The sequence below is a fragment of the Cervus canadensis genome, chromosome 24 (assembly GCF_019320065.1).
Source record: "Cervus canadensis isolate Bull #8, Minnesota chromosome 24, ASM1932006v1, whole genome shotgun sequence".
NCBI classification, from domain to species: Eukaryota; Metazoa; Chordata; class Mammalia; order Artiodactyla; family Cervidae; genus Cervus; species Cervus canadensis.
This window is the reverse complement of record NC_057409.1, coordinates 3,249,803-3,269,246: the sequence shown is the minus strand read 5'-3', so window position 1 is coordinate 3,269,246 and position 19,444 is coordinate 3,249,803. Positions and strand designations below refer to the sequence as shown.

The following is a 19,444-nucleotide window of genomic DNA, read 5'->3' as shown; positions in this document are numbered from 1 at the left end:
AGATGGGAGTACCAGACCACCTGACCTGCCTCTTGAGAAACCTGTATGCAGGTCAGGAAGCAACAGTTAGAACTGGACATGGAATAACAGACTGGTTCCAAACAGGAAAAGGAGTAAGTCAAGGCTGTATATTGTCACCCTGCTTATTAACTTATATGCAGAGTACATCATGAGAAACGCTGGGCTGGAAGAAGTATAAGCTGGAATCAAGATTGCCGGGAGAAATATTAATGACCTCAGATATGCAGATGACACCACCCTTAAGGCAGAAAGTGACGAAGAACTAAAGAGCCTCTTGATGAAAGTGAAAGAGAAGAGTGAAAAAATTGGCTTAAAGCTCAGTGTTCAGAAAACTAAGATCACGGCATCTGGTCCCATCACTCCATGGCAAATAGATGGGGAAACAGTGTCAGACTTTATTTTGGGGGGCTTCAAAATCACTGCAAATGGTGATTGCAGCCATGAAATTAAAAGACGCTTACTCCTTGGAAGGAAAATTATGACCAACCTAGACAGCATACTAAAAAGCAGAGATGTTACTTTGTCAACAAAGGTATGACTAGTCAAAGCTATGGTTTTTCCAGTAGTCATGTATGGATGTGAGAGTTGAACTATAAAGAAATCTGAGAGCAGAAGAATTGATGCTTTTGAACTGTGGTGTTGGAGAAGACTCTTGAGAGTCCCTTGGACTGCAAGGAGATCCAACCAGTCCACCCTAGAGGAGATCAGTTCTGGGTGTTCATTGGAAGGACTGATGTTGAAGCTCAAACTCCAATATTTTGGCCACCTGATGCAAAGATCTGACCCATCTGAAAAGACCCTGATGCTGGGAAAGACTGAGGGCAGAAGGAGAAGGGGACGACACAGGAGGAGATGGTTGGATGGCATCACCGACTCAATGGACATGAGTTCGGGTGAACTCCAGGAGTTGGTGATTGACAGGGAGGCCTGGCGTGCTGCAGTCCATGGGGTCGCAAAGAGTCGGACACGACTGAGCGACTGACCTGAACTGCACTGCACTGAGGTAGCGGCAGCATTTACATGACTATGTCCAAACACAAACTATACACCAAAGAAGGGTGAATTTTGATATATGTAAATTATATCTCTGTAACTGACTTTACTTTAAAAAGCAAAAGCTAAGCAAAGGATTGAGCAATTTACAAAGGAATATATATGCAGATGGTACAGGAAAATGGGGTTCCCTGGTGGCTCAGACAAAAAACAATTTGCCTGCAATGCAGGAGACACCAGTTTGATCCCTGGGTTGGGAAGTGCCCTTGGAGAGGGAAACGGCAACCCACTCCACTATTCTTGCCTGGAGAATCCCTTGGACAGAGGAGCCTGATGGGCTACAATCCATGGGGTCCCAAAGAGTCAGCCATGACTGAGCAATTAAAACTTTCACTGTTCACAGGAAAACAATGAGGAAAAAAAGGTCATGTTACCTCTGTAATGATACGATATATGGGGATATAGTGTGCGTAGGCATGCACATACGGATGCATCTATGTGTGTTTGCATGCTCAGTCGCTCAGTCGTGTCTGACTCTTTCCAACTCCATGGACTGCAGCCATCAGGCTCCTCTGTCCATGGGATCTCCCAGGCAAGAGTACTGGAGTGTGCTGCCATTTCCTCCTCCAGCGGATCTTCCCGAACGAGGGATAGAACCAGAGTCTCCTGCAGCTCCCTCGTTGCAGGCATATTCTTTACCACTGAACCAGTTCTTAAAATGTGACACTGGGATATGTCTCTTCCCAGTTACATACAAATGTTTTTATATTTAAGAGTGTGTGTGAATAACACGGATACATGCTACAATTTTAACAGCAATTATCTCTAGGGAGTGTGACTAGGTGATTTTTATTTGCCTTTCTGGGCTTTTCTGAATTTTCAAATTATTCTGTAATCATTATGTTTTACTTTATAATTTAAAAAAAGCTAGAAATGGGGAAGTAGTAGAGAAGGGGAGTGAGGAGGTCTGATAGGAACCACACGTCCAGTGTCTGGGAGCTGAGCCACAAGATGAAAAGTGCAAGGAGGGCAAGCAAGGGGTGGTCTGTGGACATTTTCATCCCAACCTTTGACCTTCCATGCTACAGAATGTTTGGTTTGATGGACTGTTTGGGAGATCAGGTTAATTTAGAACACCAAAGGTAACTTAGAATAACAAAGGTAAGGGCAAAGGGGTATGAGGAGGGGAAGGGAGGACTAAGCAGCTCAACATCGTGCTCTGCCATCCCACAGCATAAACTGAACACCTGTTGTGAAATCTTACTTGCTGCAGAAACATCATCAGAATGCTAGGGATAGCTGGGGAGAGCACAGACATAGAGCTTGACGCCCTAGGCCATGAAATTTTGTTGTTCAAAAGTTCTTTTTTAGCAACAGTTTATTATAGTCAATTTGGTCTTTGTTTCTCTCCATCTAAAAAACAAAAACATACACATGGAACAGGTATATTCAAACTAGAATCTGTATGCAAATCCTGTGAATTCTCATTTAGAGATTTTTACAAAATTATCTTTGCTATTTCCACATTAGGCTCTCTGCCCCAAATCACCCAAGTAACTAACTGTTGACATTTTAAGTCTCTGAATCCTACTTCAGACTCCATTTGTAATGCAGGGTTTAATTCCAAGCCACGACAAGCTTGCTGAGGTTCACAGTCCAAGTTACCCTGCATAGTTCAATATCATCAGTCAAGCTCCATTATCTTAGGATATCCCCAAAGCTAATTTTTAAATAAAGGCTTAACATAAATTCCTCAACAGATGACCTACCTGCCACAAAGGGGCATTAAGTTGATGAATCACCACATTCAACTGATGATTTCTTGCAAAGGCTACAATTGCATCATTGCCAGCAAATGTTCCAGGCTTTGCCAAACTGGCCACTGTGTGGAAGGAAATAGCAGAGAAAGAAAAACAAAGTCTTTATAATGGAAAAACCCAAATGCAAACATGCTTTGGTATTTATTTAGTTCCAAAAATGAGAAATCAGGGTATATGCCTGGAAAAGTCCAATAGCTTTGTCAGAGTCTAGCAGTCTGTACATGTCCATAGTTCGTTCTCTATCTCATAGATCACTTTTAACCCTCAAAATAGCCCTCTGAAAGAAGTGAAAGAGGTACTATCATGCACACCATCTTGCAGACGAGGAAACTAAAGCACAGGGCAGTCTGTAACTGTGTCCAAGGTCACAAGTCAGTACACAACAGAGCTGAGTTTTATCCCAGGCATCCTGACTCCAAGATCTTGGCTCCTGGCCACTCCATTATACAGCCTGCCACAATTTGCCCTCAAGGAGTTTACAACCAGCGGGGGACAAACAACAAGAAAACAGACACTGCTGATATGCAGGTGCTTCAGGAAAGAAACGCACACGCGTAGTAAAGCATCTGGCCTTACACAAAGAGAAGTCTGACCTTTGCTCCTGGGAAAGAACCTCTAAAACCCTGGCATTTCCCAAGTGATAGGGGTGTCTCTGTTGTTCACAGTGGCCCCTCTGACTGACCACATCTGACTGTTTATGCTAAGTCTATGCACGAGGTGACTTTTGGTGGACCTCTCTGGTCAAGTCACACTAGAAAGACCTCAGGGACTAGAGAATGACTTCAACCACTTAGGCAATCAATCAACAAAATCTACATGAAGAAAGCCTAATAAAAAGTCTGGACACTGATGTTTGGGTGCGGTTCCCTGGTTGACAATACTGTGTACTGTGTAACCTTTTAAGATTCTCAGTTCACTCACTCAGTCGTGTCCAACTCTCTCCCATGAACCGCAGCACGCAGGCCTCCCTGTCCATCACCAACTCCCGGAGTTCACCCAAACTCATGTCCATCGAGTCGGTGATGCCATCCAACCATCACATCCTCTGTCGTCCCCTTCTCCTCCTGCCCTCAATCCCTCCCAGCATCAGGGTCTTTTCCAATGAGTCAGCTCTTCGCATCAGGTGGCCAAAGTATTGGAGTCTCAGCTTCAACATCAGTCCTTCTAATGAACACCCAGAACTGATCTCCTCTAGGGTGGACTGGTTGGATCTCCTTGCAGTCCAAGGGACTCTCAAGAGTCTTCTCCAATGATTCTACCCTTTGGTTAATTTGACCTGGATCCTTTCCTATATAACTGTGAGTATAACAGACTTCAGTGAGCTCTGTGAGTCCTTCTAGCAAATTATCAAACCTGAGAATGGTTCTGAGAAACCACAAATTTTCAGCTGGTGTCAGAAGTCAGGGGAGTCTTAAGTAAGACTGTGTCCTCAAACCTTGCAGCTTGGCTAACTCCAGGTGGGGAACATAAGCCAGTCTGAACAGTGGGGAGGGGAGGGGAGGTATACCAGATAAGCTTCTCAGCTGAGACAACTACACTGCTTCCCAAAGGGCAGGTAAAAGACAAACAGAAGAGGAATGGATGATGTTCCAAGCAGAAGCGAGAAAGAGAACACGATGAGTTTACAGACTGCACAGTACTGGCAGGAACTTAGAATGCTGAGATGGCAGGGTTGGGGAGCACAAAAATATACTGGGAAATGGCAAGAGGGCAGGGAAACAAGAAAATCACAGATCATAAAGGCTAAAGAGTCGGAACATTCTTGAGGTCAATGGGGAGCTGCCTACCAGTGTTAGACAGGGGAAGACCTATTTGATATATGTTTGGATCACCTCTCTGGCTTCCACATGGAAAGCAAAGTGAAGGGGTCAGGAGGCAATGAGACCAATTCAAAGAGTACTGGAGAAATCCAGGCAAATGGTCAAAGAGGCCTGACTCTCTGAGGTAGAAGTGAGGAAAAATACATTGAAGGAAAAGTGACAAGACTTCACAAGTGAGTAGTATGAGAAAGCATGAAGAACATTCAGGCTTCTGGTGGGTATCTGTTTAGTTAGGGAAAAGATGATGCTGATTCTCCAAAGCCACAGACCAAAGGAAAGACATGACCAGACACAAGGATAACCAGGTCCTAAAGAGTTAAGTGAGCCATTCAATTATTCCATCAACAAACATGAGTGTCGACTATGTGCCAGCCACTGCCACAGTGGGGAACAGACACAGTCCCGGCCCTCAAGAATCTCACAGTGTAACAAGGTAGACATTAAAAACACACAGCTATAAGAGCAGGAAATATAACAAGGCTAGGCTTCCACTGACACACAAGGAGAATGTACAGACTTCCAGGTTTCTTTTTCTTTCTGCTGTGGCAACCAGAGCCACTGTCCACATGATACTCAAACCATGGCGCAGCACCTGTACATCTAAGGCCCTGCCACACCCCACATCTACCACAAGGTCTTCACTGAAGAGGCTCAAAGCGGAATTTCAAGTCACAAACTAAAGATTCTCTTCACATACAATGTTTATTGAATCAATGACCCAACTCATTTTATATATCATTAAATAACAAAACTTGCTCCATATATCCATATTTAATCTATAAACCGGTGACATCTAATTAATTGGTGCCTGCCAGACAAAAAATGATCCAGGAAGAGGACCGTGAGAACTCAATGACTAGAATAAACCACTCAATGGAGTTTCGCTGCTGGGTCTCTCTTGCTGCTTTCCCAGTGATGAATGAGAAAAGCTTCTGGCTCAAATGTGTTCCTCCTGCTGCCTTTTAATTTATTAAAGCACAGCTACCCTAGCCATTCCCCAAGCAGAACTTCAAAATCACCTTTGTCTCTACCACCACCAGCCCCGCCCCCGCCCCCTCCAATGAGGCCTATCAATTACACTACCAAGCTGGGGGCTGGTCTGGACCCACTCATCATCCCCAGGACAGCCCTGGTGGAAAGGTGCTCATCCCTTCATCTACCAACGTGCAGAGCCCTCCACCTCGGCCTCTTCTCAGTCTCTCCCCCCACCCACTCTGGACTGGTTCCCAGAGTCAGTGCTCCAAAACACAGAATGATTCTCTTTCCTGAGACAGGTAAGACTGTGAGCCCTGTGATGAAAATGCTATTCGTAAAACATAAATATATTAGCACCTAGCACAGCAGACTCAGTAAATAATTGTCAGAATCAAAGCTTAAAACTCATAAATATTTTCTTACTAGATTTGAGCCTATTAAGGTACTAATATAAATCCCTGACTGCCTCAAAGAAATCAGATTGTGTTTGGGTTTGGGGGAGAAATTAAAACGACCTTACTGGTTTTTCTGATTATAAAAGTAATTCATGATCACTTAAAAATCAGAAAATCTACAGAAGGTAATTTGAATACTCATAGTCCCAGGATCCCAAGATGGCTGGCACTTACTAAAAACTTATTTTAATTGTATAATCTAATTTACTCTTTACCAAAACCCCCTATAAATTAGGTACTATTATCTCCTCTTAATAGAAGCTATCAAAAGACAGTGAGTGGTTTCTGAAAAATAACTGGAGCCAAGAGTTATAAACATAACTAACAACCATAAACTGTTAGAATCTTTCCAGACTTGCAGATGATATCACTCTAATGGCAGAAAGCAAACAGGAACTAAAGAGCCTCTTGATGAGGGTGAAAGAGGAGAGTGAAAAACGAAGCTTAAAACTCAACATTCAAAAACCTAAGATCATGGCAACCGGTCCCATCATTTTGAGGCAAACAGAAGTGGGGGAAGGGGACTCCTAGACTTCAAAATCACTGCAGATGGTGACTGCAGCCATGAAATTCAAAGACACCTGCTTCCTAGAAGAAAACCTATGACAAATGTGGATAGCATATTAAAAAGCAGAGACATCCCTTTGCCAACAAAGGTCCATAAAGTCAAAGCTATGGTTTTTCCAGTAGTCATGTATGGATGTGAGAGTTGGACCATGAAGAAGGCTGAGCACCAAAGAATTGAGGCTTTCAAACTGTGGTATTTGAGAAGACTCTTCAGAGTCCCTTGGACTACAAAATCAAATCAGTCAAACCTAAAGGAAATCAACCCCAAGTATACATTGGAAGGACTGATACTGACGCTCCAATACTTTGGCCACCTGATACGAAGAGCCAACTCACTGGAAAAGACCCTGATGCTGAGACAGACTGAAAGCAGAAGGAGAAGGGGATGACAGATGGCTGGATGGCATCACCAACTCAATGGACATGAGTCTGAGTAAGCTCGGGGAAAAGACAGGGAAGCCTGGCGTACTGCACTCCACGATGTCGCAAAGAGTCGGACATGACTTAGCGACTGACCAACAACAACAGACTTTTCCTAATTTGTTTTGTATACATACACCTTTTAAAAACAGGGTCAATTTGGACTGCACGGGTGGCGCAGCAGATGGGAATCCACCTGCCAATGCAGGGGACAGAGGTTCAACTCCCACTCTGGGAAGATTCCACACACAGCAGGGCAATGAAGCCCATGCACCACAACTACCAAGCCTGCAATCCAGAGCCCTCGAGTCGCAACCACCGAGCCTGCGACCACTGAGGCCTGTGCGTCCAGAGCCCATGCTCCTCGACAAGAGAAGCCCCTGCAATGAGAAAGCCACGCACTGCAGGGAAGAGTGGCCCCCTCACTGAAACCAAAGAAAGCCCGTGTGCAGCAGTGAAGATAAGGCACAGCCAAAAATAAATAAAATTTTTTTAAAAAATAGGATCAATCTTAAACACAGTGTTTTATAACCTGCTTCCCCCCTTCTCCCATCCCCTCCACCCCAAATAAAAAGTCACTTTTCGAGTTAATTAACATCATCATTTTTATTAATGGCACCCACATCTAAACCTACTGATTCCTAACTGCCTAGGCATGCTGCCTGTTACAGAGCAGACAAACAAGTATTTTTTGAATAAAACATGCCATACTTTATGTAATTCAGCCCTAGCTGGGGGGGTCAGGGATGCTGCCAGACCTAACTGCCCGCTGCATCACTCCTGGAGGCTCCGGCACCCACGGGAGCCTACCGTGCTTCTCAAAGGGAACGTCGTCCTCCACAAAGGGCTCAAAGTCCTCCCGCTGCTTCACCATGTACTCCACCGTCTCCTGTCGGTGCCGGAGATGGTTCCGCGAGTGTCCTTCCAACTGGTCCCCAAGGGCTCTGAACAGGCAATTGCTGTCAAAACAAAATGCTGGTCAAGACCTTTTAGAAATGAACTTAGTTCATCCAAAACAGTGATGCTTCATGGCAGGCCATCCAAGGAAACCTTTCACACAGAAAAGAGATAAAGCTTCAACTCTCTTGACTGTCCAGGATTCTTCCCAGATACCGGGGGCAGGAGAGCACTAGGGAAGATATTCAACCACATTACCTTTTTGAGAGGCAACAGACAAGAATCCTATTCCGCATTTATGAGCTGGCTGACTCAGGAAAGATACTGAACTTCTCTGAGCCTCCACTGCTTCAACAAGTGGAGTTGGTGATTTACTAACCACGTGAAGACAGGGTCCAGACACAATGGGCCACTCCACACCCAAGGGCAATCTATGACACCCAGACCTCCTTCCAAAATGCTAAATCGTATCTACGACCTCTTTTCTGAAAGCCCTTCCACTATGGCTTCCCAGCTAACTAACCATTCACCTAACAAGTATCAAAAACATAGCAATGTGCCAAGCTCCCAATAGAAGCGACCAAACTTCACATCCTGTTTCGAGTCCTGAGGACGCGGTTGAGAAAGGCGTGGGAAGGAAAGCGCTGGGACAGCCCACAGGGACACTCTCCCTCCTCAGCACCTCTCCTCACACTCAAGGAGCCACAATGCTGCTTCCACTTCTGCCAAATGAAAATTCTCCTAGTTTTCCTTTTGTTTTCTTCCTAAAGTGCTGGTAATAAATTTTAAGAGTTTACTTTCACACCCCTTAACGGCTTCTAAAATTCCAAACTACATCACAAACACAGAGCCCTGATCCACAGAGACTGAAACACAATCTGGTATCCTCAAAACTAAGGCAAGGATGTTCTGAAGCCAAACAGCTGCCCACTTTCACATCAAGCTGTTTACTCTTCCAAATGAAAATCTATGACATTCTAATTCCAAAATATAAACTCATCACTTCTCAAAGGACTTTAGACCTAAGTGCTTGGTGACAGAGTTTTTTTTTATTTTCAACTTAGAAAAGTGAGTTTTCAACAGAAAGTTGGAGAGGCAGGAATCTCTTCAAACGTATAAGGATTTGGGGGGGGTGGGCGGGAGGGCAGGGAAGAAGGGAGATTTAAAAGGCAACAGATTCTATAAACAAAAGAATCCAAGAAACTGCATCTATCTGGGGCAACATTCTAGAAGGGACTGGAACATAACAGTTCTTTCTACACACTAGAATGAGAGGTGTGTTGCTAAAATCTAACAATGGTGGTCTTTTTCAACCACGGGGGAAAAAAGGAAGCCAGTGGATAAGATGTTCTCAATTTTAAAGCTTCTCTCTCAAACTTTTCTTAAACCTTTACCAACTGCTACCACTAGTTTACTCCTAAATTCCATTTAAGAGGTACGATTTGGCAAAAAATTACATACGAAGTTATTTTACATGTGATATCTCAAAATTCATGGTGTTCTACAGAAAGTAACATGTTTTCTAAGAACTTTCAGTAACAGGGGCAAATATTCCACACACAAGTCAAAAAAGTAGGTATAAAGCTGTGTACACTGCATAAGCTCAACCATGTTCATCTGCATACTATGTACACAGATGCAGAAACACATACAAATGTATGCAGGGAAAAGCACTGAAACCATCACTTAAGCAGCTCTGACAACGTGCCGGGGCTGTTCCAAACACTTTACGTGTGTCAAAAGCATTTAGTCCTTACAGTTAGCTCTATGAGACAGGCACAGTGACTATTCCCCTACGGTAAGGTGCCGAAGGTCACAAAATCAGTAGGTGGTGCATCCAGGATTCAATGCCAGGCACCAAAATGTTAGTGACGTTATCCCTGGGTAGTGGAGTTAGGAGTAAGTGTCAAACTTACTTAAAATATTAAATATACTTTTCTATATTTAAAAAAATTTCCTTGAGCTCACTAAAAATAGTCAAAATGAAAAATCAAGATAGATGAATCACTTCCTTTTCTAACAGTTTCAAGGCAATGACACAGGAAATGTGAACAAACACTACAAATGACCTGGGTTCTCTTAGGGAACCCAGGAAGAGCACTCACCATCCTCATGAGAACAGGGCGGCCACTGGCCGAAGGGCCTTCAGGAGACCCCAGCTGTTTTCTGGGCCCACGCCCTCACCTACTACACTAGAGCAGTGCTGCTCCGCCCTCACACTGCTGATTTTCTGGACAAGCCTTTGCCCCACACTCTGGAAGATGCTCAGCAGCACCTCTGACCTCTAACGACTAGATGCCGGTGCACCACTACCACGGCTCTCCACGCCAGTTGTGACAGCCAAAAATATTTCCGGCCGTTGTCCTCCCCACTTCAGAACCACGTCGCTATCCCTACAGATACACATACAAAAGTCATCAATTATAGAAGTAGCATCCAAGGGCTTTGGATGCTCAATAATTTAGCATGAGACAATATTACAACATAGACATGAAAATAATTAATGGGCTCTTAGGGTGCAGTTGGGCTTCCCAAGTGGCACTAGTGGTGAAGAACCCGTCTGCCAACACAGGAGACATAAGAGACATGGGTTCCATTCCTGAGTTGTGAAGAGCCCCTGGAGGAGGAAATGGCAACCCACTCCAGTATTCTTGCCTGGAGAATCCCATGGACAGGAGAGCCTGGTGGGCTACAGTCTATAGGTTCGAAGAGTTAGACATGACTGAAGCGACTTAACACACAAAAAGGGTGCAGTAATAGTACAATATACAGAAAAATGGGCGGCGGGTCAGGTTTTGTTCCCTTGTAGCTCAGCTGGTAAAGAATCCACCTCCAATGCCAGAAACCCTGGTCCGACTCCTGGGTCAGGAAGATCCGCTGGAGAAGGGATAGTCTACCCACCCCAGTATTCTTGGGCTTCCGTGGTGGCTCAGCTGGTAAAGAATCCGCCTGCAATGCGGGAGACCTGGGTTCCAACGTGGGAGACCTGGGTTCGATCCCTGGGTTGGGAAGGTGCCTTGGAAAACGGAATGGCTACCCACTTCAGTATTCTGACCTGAAGAATTTCATGGACTGTATAGTCCATGGGGGTCGCAAAAAGTTCGACACAACTGAGTGACTTTCACTTTTGAGGTCAGACCACTGCTAGAGTACTAGATATAATTCTGATCAGTACATTTTAAGGTATGTTCAAGTGAGGTGATGTGGCTTTAAACCTAGTGACCTTCAGCCTGAAGAAGGCTCCAGGGGACATGACAGCGGCCTCCAACAGTCCATCATGGTGAAAGGGATGTTATCCTTGTACAATAAAACTAAAACCAAAACAAGGAAGCTACAGAGACAAAGACAAACAGAAGGCAACTTTGTGTTAGTTTTATACAGACAGACTGCACAGACTAAGGATTCTGTACATTTCGATTGTCAAGCCTCAGGAACTGTCCACTTACGTGCTATACAATATGGTTGCCACTATCCACAGGTGGTTACTAAGCACTTGAAATGTGGTTAATCCAAATGCGTGTGTGCTGTAAGTGTAGAATACTGGATTTTGAACAGTATTTTTAAAATGTAAAGTATCTCATTAAAATTTGTTACACTTACTATATGTTGAAATGATCTTTTAGGTAGAGTAACTTGCCATATGTACTAAAATTAATTTCATCCATTTCATTTTACTTTTTTAATATGGCTACTGAAAAATTTTCAAATTATACATGTGGTTCTGATTTCAATCAGGCAGCGATGGGCTCAATCACTGGTTCTCAAAGTGTGATCTCTGACTAGCAACTTGAGCACCGCCTGAGAACTTGTTCAAATGAAAATCCCGAGCCCTCCACCCCAGGCCTGCTGAGTCAAACTCTCTGGGGTTGGGACCCAGCAATCTAGTCTCTCCAAGGATTTAATTAGCCCTCCAGGTGATTCTGTTTTATGCTAAAGTTTGAGCAACACTAGGATCTAGACTCTAAATCAGCAGTTCACAATTAAACTGCACTTTACAATCACATGTGGACTTTTTTCCCCCCAATTATCCACAACCAGACCCCACTGCCTGAAATTCTGGCGTGGCTGATCTGGGGCAGAGTCCATTCACTGTATTTTTTCCAAAGTTCCCCAAGTGATTCTGTTGTGCCACCAAGGTGGAAACCACTGAGCAAGACCCAAAAGATGAGGCTGTTGTACAGGTGATGCAGGAACTAACGGATATTGTGGATACCCTTCTGTCCCTAAAATCCTACAATTTAAAAAACCAGGTAAAACTTTAAAAATAAAACAACTTGTCCAAGACAGAAATAAGTAGCTAAAATTAATGATTCTTTAATGCTTTAATATTAAACATTACTAGTTAGTCCTGTAATTTGAGGCTACATTTAGGAAGATACAACCAGATATAGTTCAGAGAAATGTTAGTATTGTACTGCCTAGTCCAATTAGAGATTCTATTTATGCTACATTCAATCATGTTTTTAAGGACCACATCAAGGTTAAAATATTTCCTGTTTTGAAACTGAATCCAATTTATGTGGGTCCACCCTCCGGACAACACAATAAATATGAAGGTGGCCCATGAAGCATTACACCACCCCATAAGCAGCTCCCTGATTAACCCATGCTACACTGATCCAGCTCACATGAAGGCTACATTGCGGAATACCAGCTGGTTTATGCCCAAGCACTCAAAGGTTCCAGTATGCTACAAATGCCACACTGCCAACAATGAATACACTTATATAGCGAGATACTATCTCAGGCTATTCAATATTCTTATCAGACCAGGATGGAAAGTCAGAAGAGTGGAGACTTGATTATTTTTTCATTACCTAACTTCATATTTCACCAAGAGTACTCAAGAAATATCAACACACAAAATAATCCATTGATATCTGCTAACCCGTAACATACACAGGAAGCACTATCCACTGCACAGTGATAAGCCTGTCTTCACCATATCCAAAAGTGATAAAATACTAAAGAGGACTAAACAGCCCACTGCATGGCATCCATGGGAAGAACTTGTGAGTGAAAAGGGGTTCACTTCATGGAGCCCACAGAGGAGGAATTACCATTATCATTTTACCTAACACTGCCCAAAGAACAGGGACGTCAGAAGGGACAGACATGAGCACTGCAGTCAAGCTGGCCCCCAGCCTTGTCATACTCAACAATTTGCAGATCTCTCAAAAATAAAGTGCTCCTGTGCCTTTACACATGTTACTCCTCAGTCTGGGATGCTCTCTTGGCATATTTTTATTGGCCCTTCATGACCCAGTCTGAGAATGACCTTCTCTGAGGCATCTAACACAGAGTAGGTTTCGATGAACATGTGTTGAATGAACGCAGTTTCCCTGGCCACTTCAGGGAGTGTAGGCCACTTCCTTCTCAATAGTACGCTATAATCAGTCACTGTAAAGAATATATTAACTTGTATTTTAATTATTTATACCATTCATTCTTAAAGTATGGCCCAGTTGGGGAAGGGAGGATGTCTCTGAGACCTTTTCAGAGTTCAGACTCCAAAACTAATATGTTAGTTATCCTTTTCACTCTTAATTCTCTCACAAGTGTACAGTGGAGTTTTCTAGAGGCTACTTGATATATGATATCTGATGTTATCACTCTGAAAGCTAATATACTGTGTTTTTGTAGCATGTTTTTACTTTACTTTCTCATATAGTAAATATTGAGCCAAAGCTCTTTGGAGTCCTCATTCATTTTTAAGAGTATAAAGGGATCCTAAGACCAGAATGTTTGAGACCTGCTGTCCTGTTTCTCTCTTACTAGGCAATGTACTCCCAGCATCTTCTTCAACCAATGTTTGCCGAATTAACTACAGAAATATGCTCTCTTCAGGGGCAGGGGAGCAGAAGTAGTACCCCCCACGTCTCCCATAGCACTATGAAAACTCCTCAAGATTTTACAACTCCCTGTGCTGCAACTCCTGCTCATAAGCAAGCTTCTGCTGAGGATGTCGGCGTCCTGGACCCGCTGACAGTGGGAATACCATCCCCAGCATAGCGGACACAAGCAATCCAACCATTCATAAGGAAGAGTCAGACTCCAGCTCGGTCCCACCAAATTCAACTGGTACTTCAGTTTATATACCAATGTCTTGTGCTTATGAGTGCCTAGTGTCCACTCATTTAATTTCTTTAATAGTTTATCTAATAAACTATATTTGACAAAAATCAAGGTATTAGGCTAAAAGCAAGACCCAGCAAAGCAACCTTTTAACTGTAGCGACTCCAGTAATAAAACACCTCTTTGAGGGGACCTGCTAAGGGCCTAGGTGGCCTTCCTCTATGATACTCTTATCATCATTTATTCAACAAAAACGCACTGAATGCCTTTAATGTACCAGGCACTGTGTTAGGGGGTGGCGAATAAATTGCAATCAAGCTCTAAATCCAATCTGCCTAAAACACTGCACATATGTAGGAAAACTGGGAAAGGTAACTTAAGGCCAGGTCATAAACAGTCTTGATTAATAAGGTGAGACATAATGTAATCCAAAAAACATTTTCCTGCCCCTCTTCCACGCTTAAGGCTAAGGCAATTCTGTATGGTCTTTAGCTTCATCTTATTCTTGCCTCTTGGCCTAGCTGAGCCCCCAAATGAAGGAAGAAACAATAGCCAGGCTGTTATTAATACTGCCTCTTACACAGTGCCACACTCCAGCAACCAGACTCCCTTTTACCTACCCCCACAATGCGGATGCTAACTGATCTCCTCCCCTCTCCCTACCCTTTTTCTTCTTTCCTCCACACTCCTGGATCCATATCCCTCTTACTGGGGTCATTTTTCCTTCCCATCATCCATTCTCTCCCTCCTACTACCCCGTTTACCCCAAGTTCTTTTTAAAAAGCTGGACCTACAAAGTTGGACTTAGATTCCTGTCTAAACCCCTCAAGCAACCCTGGGTAAGCGCCACTGCTTACAGAGGAGAAACTGAAGTCCATGCAAGGAAGAATTAAGAAAAGCTGCCTTCAACTTAGCAAACAACAGGCCCTCGCAGACCTAATTTGCCGAGTGTGGCAGGAGGGCAATACCCAACAGTAACGGCTCAAAGGATTCCCAGCGTCCTGTCAAGTGGGGCTTACACCTGCTTGCGTCTGTCTGACCGTCATTGTGACAGCTCTTCGCACGGCCCTGCTCTCTGACTGGCGGGCTCCATCTCATTCCCTCAGGTCTCGGCCTAAAAGTCACCTTTTTTTTTGGCGGGGGGGGGGGGGGGTGACTGGCTCCCATCTCATTCCTCCAGGTCTTGGCTTAAAAGTCACCTTTTGGGGGTGGGGGATGACTGGCTCCATCTCATTCCTCCAGGTCTCGGCTTAAGAGTCACCTTTTTTTGGCGGGGCGTGGGGGGGGGGAGGGCTTCCCGGGCACCGATCTAAGGAAGACCTGCTCCACTATTCTCTGTCAGGACCCCATACAGTTCGCCACAACGAGGACCACTGGGGACGCCTCGAGCTTCTCGAGAGAAGGCGCCTGGCGGGCTCGCGCTCATCCCGCGCTCCGCCGACGCACGGAGACGGTCGCCAAGCCCCGGCGCGACCCGCGGCGCCGCCCCCCGACCCCGCGCTCCCGGGCCCGCCTCACCCGTCCCCCGGCACCTCCCGCAGCTTCAGCCCCAGGGCCTGCAGCTGGTTGGCGAAGCTGACGAACTCCTCCTCGCAGCCCCCGCCGCCGCCGGACTCCGGCCGGTTCCGCCGCTCCTTGGCCAGGGCCCGGCGCGCCGCCCGCTCGTCCCGCTTGCGCTCGGCCTCGGCTTTGCGGCTGCCGCTGCCCGGCCGGCCCTTGGAGGCCTGCTTCCGGGACATGGCCTCGGCCCCCGCGGCCCGCAGCCGCAGGAGAAAGAGCCGCAGGACCGCTGGGGCGGCCGCCTCAGGGGCCAAAGCAGGCGAAGCGGCGCGGGCTACGGAGCCCGGCGACGGCGACGCGACCACCGCGCCTGCGCGGGCTTGAGGGAGGGGGGCGGGGCGGGGAGGGAGAGGCACCTCGGTCACGTGACGGGACCCCGCCCCCTCGGCCTGACCGGGCTGACAAGCGCCATAGAGAGCTCGCTGGGGAGAGCTAGAGGGGCACCCATGTCTGTTGGCGCCGCTCCGCCGCCTAGCGGTGAGCGGTCCTCCAAGTGCGGCGCCGCTGGAACCGGAGAGAACAGAATGGGGGAAGGTCAGAGCGAGCCTTGGTTCCAAAGCCCATAAGGAACAATAAATAATTAAGTCGCTCAGTCGTGTCCGACTCTGCGACTCCACGGACTGTAGTCTACCCGGCTCCTCCGTCCATGAGATTCTCCAGGCAAGAGTACTGGAGTGGGTTGCCATTCCCTTCTCCAGGGGGATCTTCCCAACCCAGGGAGGGAACCTGGGTCTCCCACATAGCAGGCAGATTCTTTACTATCTTAAAGCTGAGCGCCGAATAATTGATGCTTTTGAACTGTGGTGTTGGAGAAGACTCTTGAGAGTCCCTTGGACTGCAAGGAGATCCAACCAGTCCATCCTAAAGGAGATCAGTCCTGAGTGTTCATTGGAAGGACTGATGCTGAAGCTGAAACTCCAATACTTTGGCCACCTGATGGGAGAAACTGACTCATTGGAAAAGACCCTGATGCTGGGAAAGATTGAAGGAGGGAGGAGGAGGGGATTACAGAGGATGAGATGGTTGGATGGCATCACCGACTCAATGGACATGAGTCTGGGTAAACTCGGATTTGGTGACGGACAGGGAGACCTGGTGTGCTGCAGTCCATGGGGTCCCAAAGAGTCAGACACGACTGAGCGACTGAACTCTTTACTATCTGAGCAACCAGGGAAGCCTGATGGCTCAGCCCACACCCTTGATTTAATCCGGCCCTTCTCTCCTACTCTGCCTTTTCTCATAACTCAGAGAGAAGTAGCCCTTGTCCAGAACCAGTAGCTCCTCTAATAATCTGGATTCCATCCTAAGGCCACCAATCTAGGTTTGCCTGAACCAAGGGTTTTCACTGGACACAGGACTTTCGATTTTAAAACAGGGACAGTACCAGGCAAACCAAAGTAGCTGGGTAACCCTAATCCACATCTAGCTCCCCTAAAAGCTCACTCCGTCAGTAATCGCCTCTCCCCTGCAGAGTCCTCCTTCTACCTCATCCCCGGCTCTCTTTCTTAATGCTGTCTCTTCCCACAGGTGTTGCCACAGTGTTGTCTACCTCTTGACCCTCCAAACAGCCTCTTTCACCATTTCTGGAAATGTTCCTAAAGTTTCTGCCCTTCATAATTTTATTTTCTCACTCTACCTACAAGTTCCCCTTTGGGAATAGCCTCTGCTTCCTCAGTTTCAACTAGCATATTTCTCTTCAGCTCTTGTGTTACATGCAGGCGTAGCATTGAATCAAAGAGGCACGGCTATTGTCCTCAAGGAGCCCAGATCCCAGTGAGATGTATAGGCAAGGATATAGCAGTTTCCACGCTGTGTGACATATGTTATCAAGAGTGCAAAAAGTGGAGTGAAAAATGCAAAAAGGTTTCCCAGAAGAGCTGTGTTCTGGGCTGAAACTCACAGGATCAGTAAGACTTGGCCAGACGAAGACGGTTAAAAGAGAGGGGATTCTGTGTCCAACACCAGAGCTCTGTTTTGGGAACTGGAGGAAGTTTAATTTGACCAAGGAGCCCAGAACTTGAGTTATGGGATAGGAAATGAAAGGATGGGTCAGTTCTGAGCCCAGCCTTGCAGGCTAGCTGAGAGGGTTTAGCCCAAGTCCTTAGAGCCATGGGGAGCCACTGAGCATTTTCATCCAGAGCTGACATGAGGAGGCGTACCTTTAAAATAAATCTTTGGCTTTAGTTAGGAGAATGGATTGAAGGTGGGATGCCAGGCAGGAAGTTCCTGTAGCTATCCAAAGACAGATGATGGTGATAAGATGCTGAGTATAGGATGGAAAGAAAGAGGAGTAGATTGGAAAGATGGATTCATGTGCTAGAAAAAGCTCATGAAACAGAATTGGACTGAACCGTTGTGGAATGTTTCACATGCTTCTCTGAAGTTCCTGAAATTCCTCCTCTACAGATCCCCCTTTTATTCTCAGAAAGAACGTGAATTATGCCTGACCCTGTCTTTTCTTGCAATAGACATTCCAAGGCCTGCAGCAACCCCTCTGCTTATATTTAGTTAAGTTGGGAGGCAGTGCTAGGAGTGGGAAACCCCTGGACAGAATGGTAGAGACCCAGATTGTGGTCCAAGTCTATCACTAACTCACTCCATGATCGTCGGTGAGTTGCTTAACCTTTTCCTCACCTATAAAATGGGAGTAACAGTGAAGACCACATACAATCATAATGATAGTAATGATAAACTTTTATAGTGTTTACCACGTACAAGGCACTGTTCTATTGCTTTACAAATACTACCTTCTTCAATCATTACAACAACCCAGTGAAATTTGTGGGGCGTTTTGAAACTGGACTTTTTTTTTTTTGGAGTGATTTCACACACTAGCAAACTAATGCTCAAAATTCTTCAAACTAGGCTTCAACAGTCCATGAACCAAGAACTCCCAGGTGTTCAAGCTGGATTTAGGAAAGGCAGAGGAACCAGAGATCAAATTGCTGCTGAATCACACAAAAAGCAAGAGAATTCCAGAAAAACATCTACTTCTGCTTCATTGACTACACTAAAGTCTTTGACTCTGTGGATCACAACAAACTGTGGAAAATTCATCAAGAGATGGGAATACCAGACCACCTGACCTGCCTCCTGAGAAATCTGTATGCAGGTCAAGAAGCAACAGAACCGGACATGGAACAACGGACTAGTTCCAAATTGGGAAAGGAGTACATACACCAATATTCATCGGAAGAACTGATGCTGAAGCTGAAACTGCAATACTTTAGCCACCTGATGCAAAGAACTGACTCATTGGAAAAGACCCCAATGCTGGGCAAGACTGAGGCAGGAGGAGTAGGGAATGACAGAGGATGAGATGGTTGGATGGCATCGCCAACTCGATGGACATAAGTTTGAGCAAGTTCCGAGAGTTGGTGATGGACAGGAAAGCCTGGTGTGCTGCAGTCCCTGAGGTCGCAAAGAGTCAGACACGACTGAGCGACTGGACTGAACTGAGTATTCCTCATCTGGAGGAGGACATGGCAACCCCCTCCAGTATTCTTGCCTGGAGAATCCCCATGGACCGGGCAGCCTGGCGGGCTACAGTCCTTGGGGTTTCATAGAGTCAGAACAGGACTGAGCGACTGAACTGAACTGAACTGACAGCTGATTGACAATGTTGTATTCATTTCAGGTATACACCAAAGTAAATCTGTTATCCACATACATATATTCACTCTTTTTCAGTTCTTTGCCCACATAGGCCATTACAGAGTATGGAGTAAAGTTCCATGTGCTATGCAGTAGATCCTTTTGTTATCTATTTTATATTTAGTAGTATGTGTGTGTCAACCCCAATCTTCCAACTCATCCCTCCCCTGCCTTACTACCTGATAGC

At 45.6% G+C, this 19,444-nt stretch overlaps 1 protein-coding gene across 1 annotated transcript in view; it reads right to left on the bottom strand.

Moving 5' to 3' along the window:
- The window catches only part of OTUD3 (OTU deubiquitinase 3), a 32,586-nt gene extending 16,670 nt beyond the window's left edge, over nt 1–15,916 (bottom strand). Inside the window, exons 1-3 of the mRNA XM_043445162.1 lie at nt 15,562–15,916; nt 7,882–8,030; nt 2,784–2,896 (exon numbers count right to left, since the gene is read on the bottom strand). Of these exons, the coding sequence (XP_043301097.1) occupies nt 2,784–2,896; nt 7,882–8,030; nt 15,562–15,782 (483 nt within the window). The 5' untranslated portion in view covers nt 15,783–15,916. The remainder of the gene's footprint in view (nt 1–2,783; nt 2,897–7,881; nt 8,031–15,561) is intronic.
- Between the last annotated feature and the right edge of the window lie 3,528 nt (nt 15,917–19,444).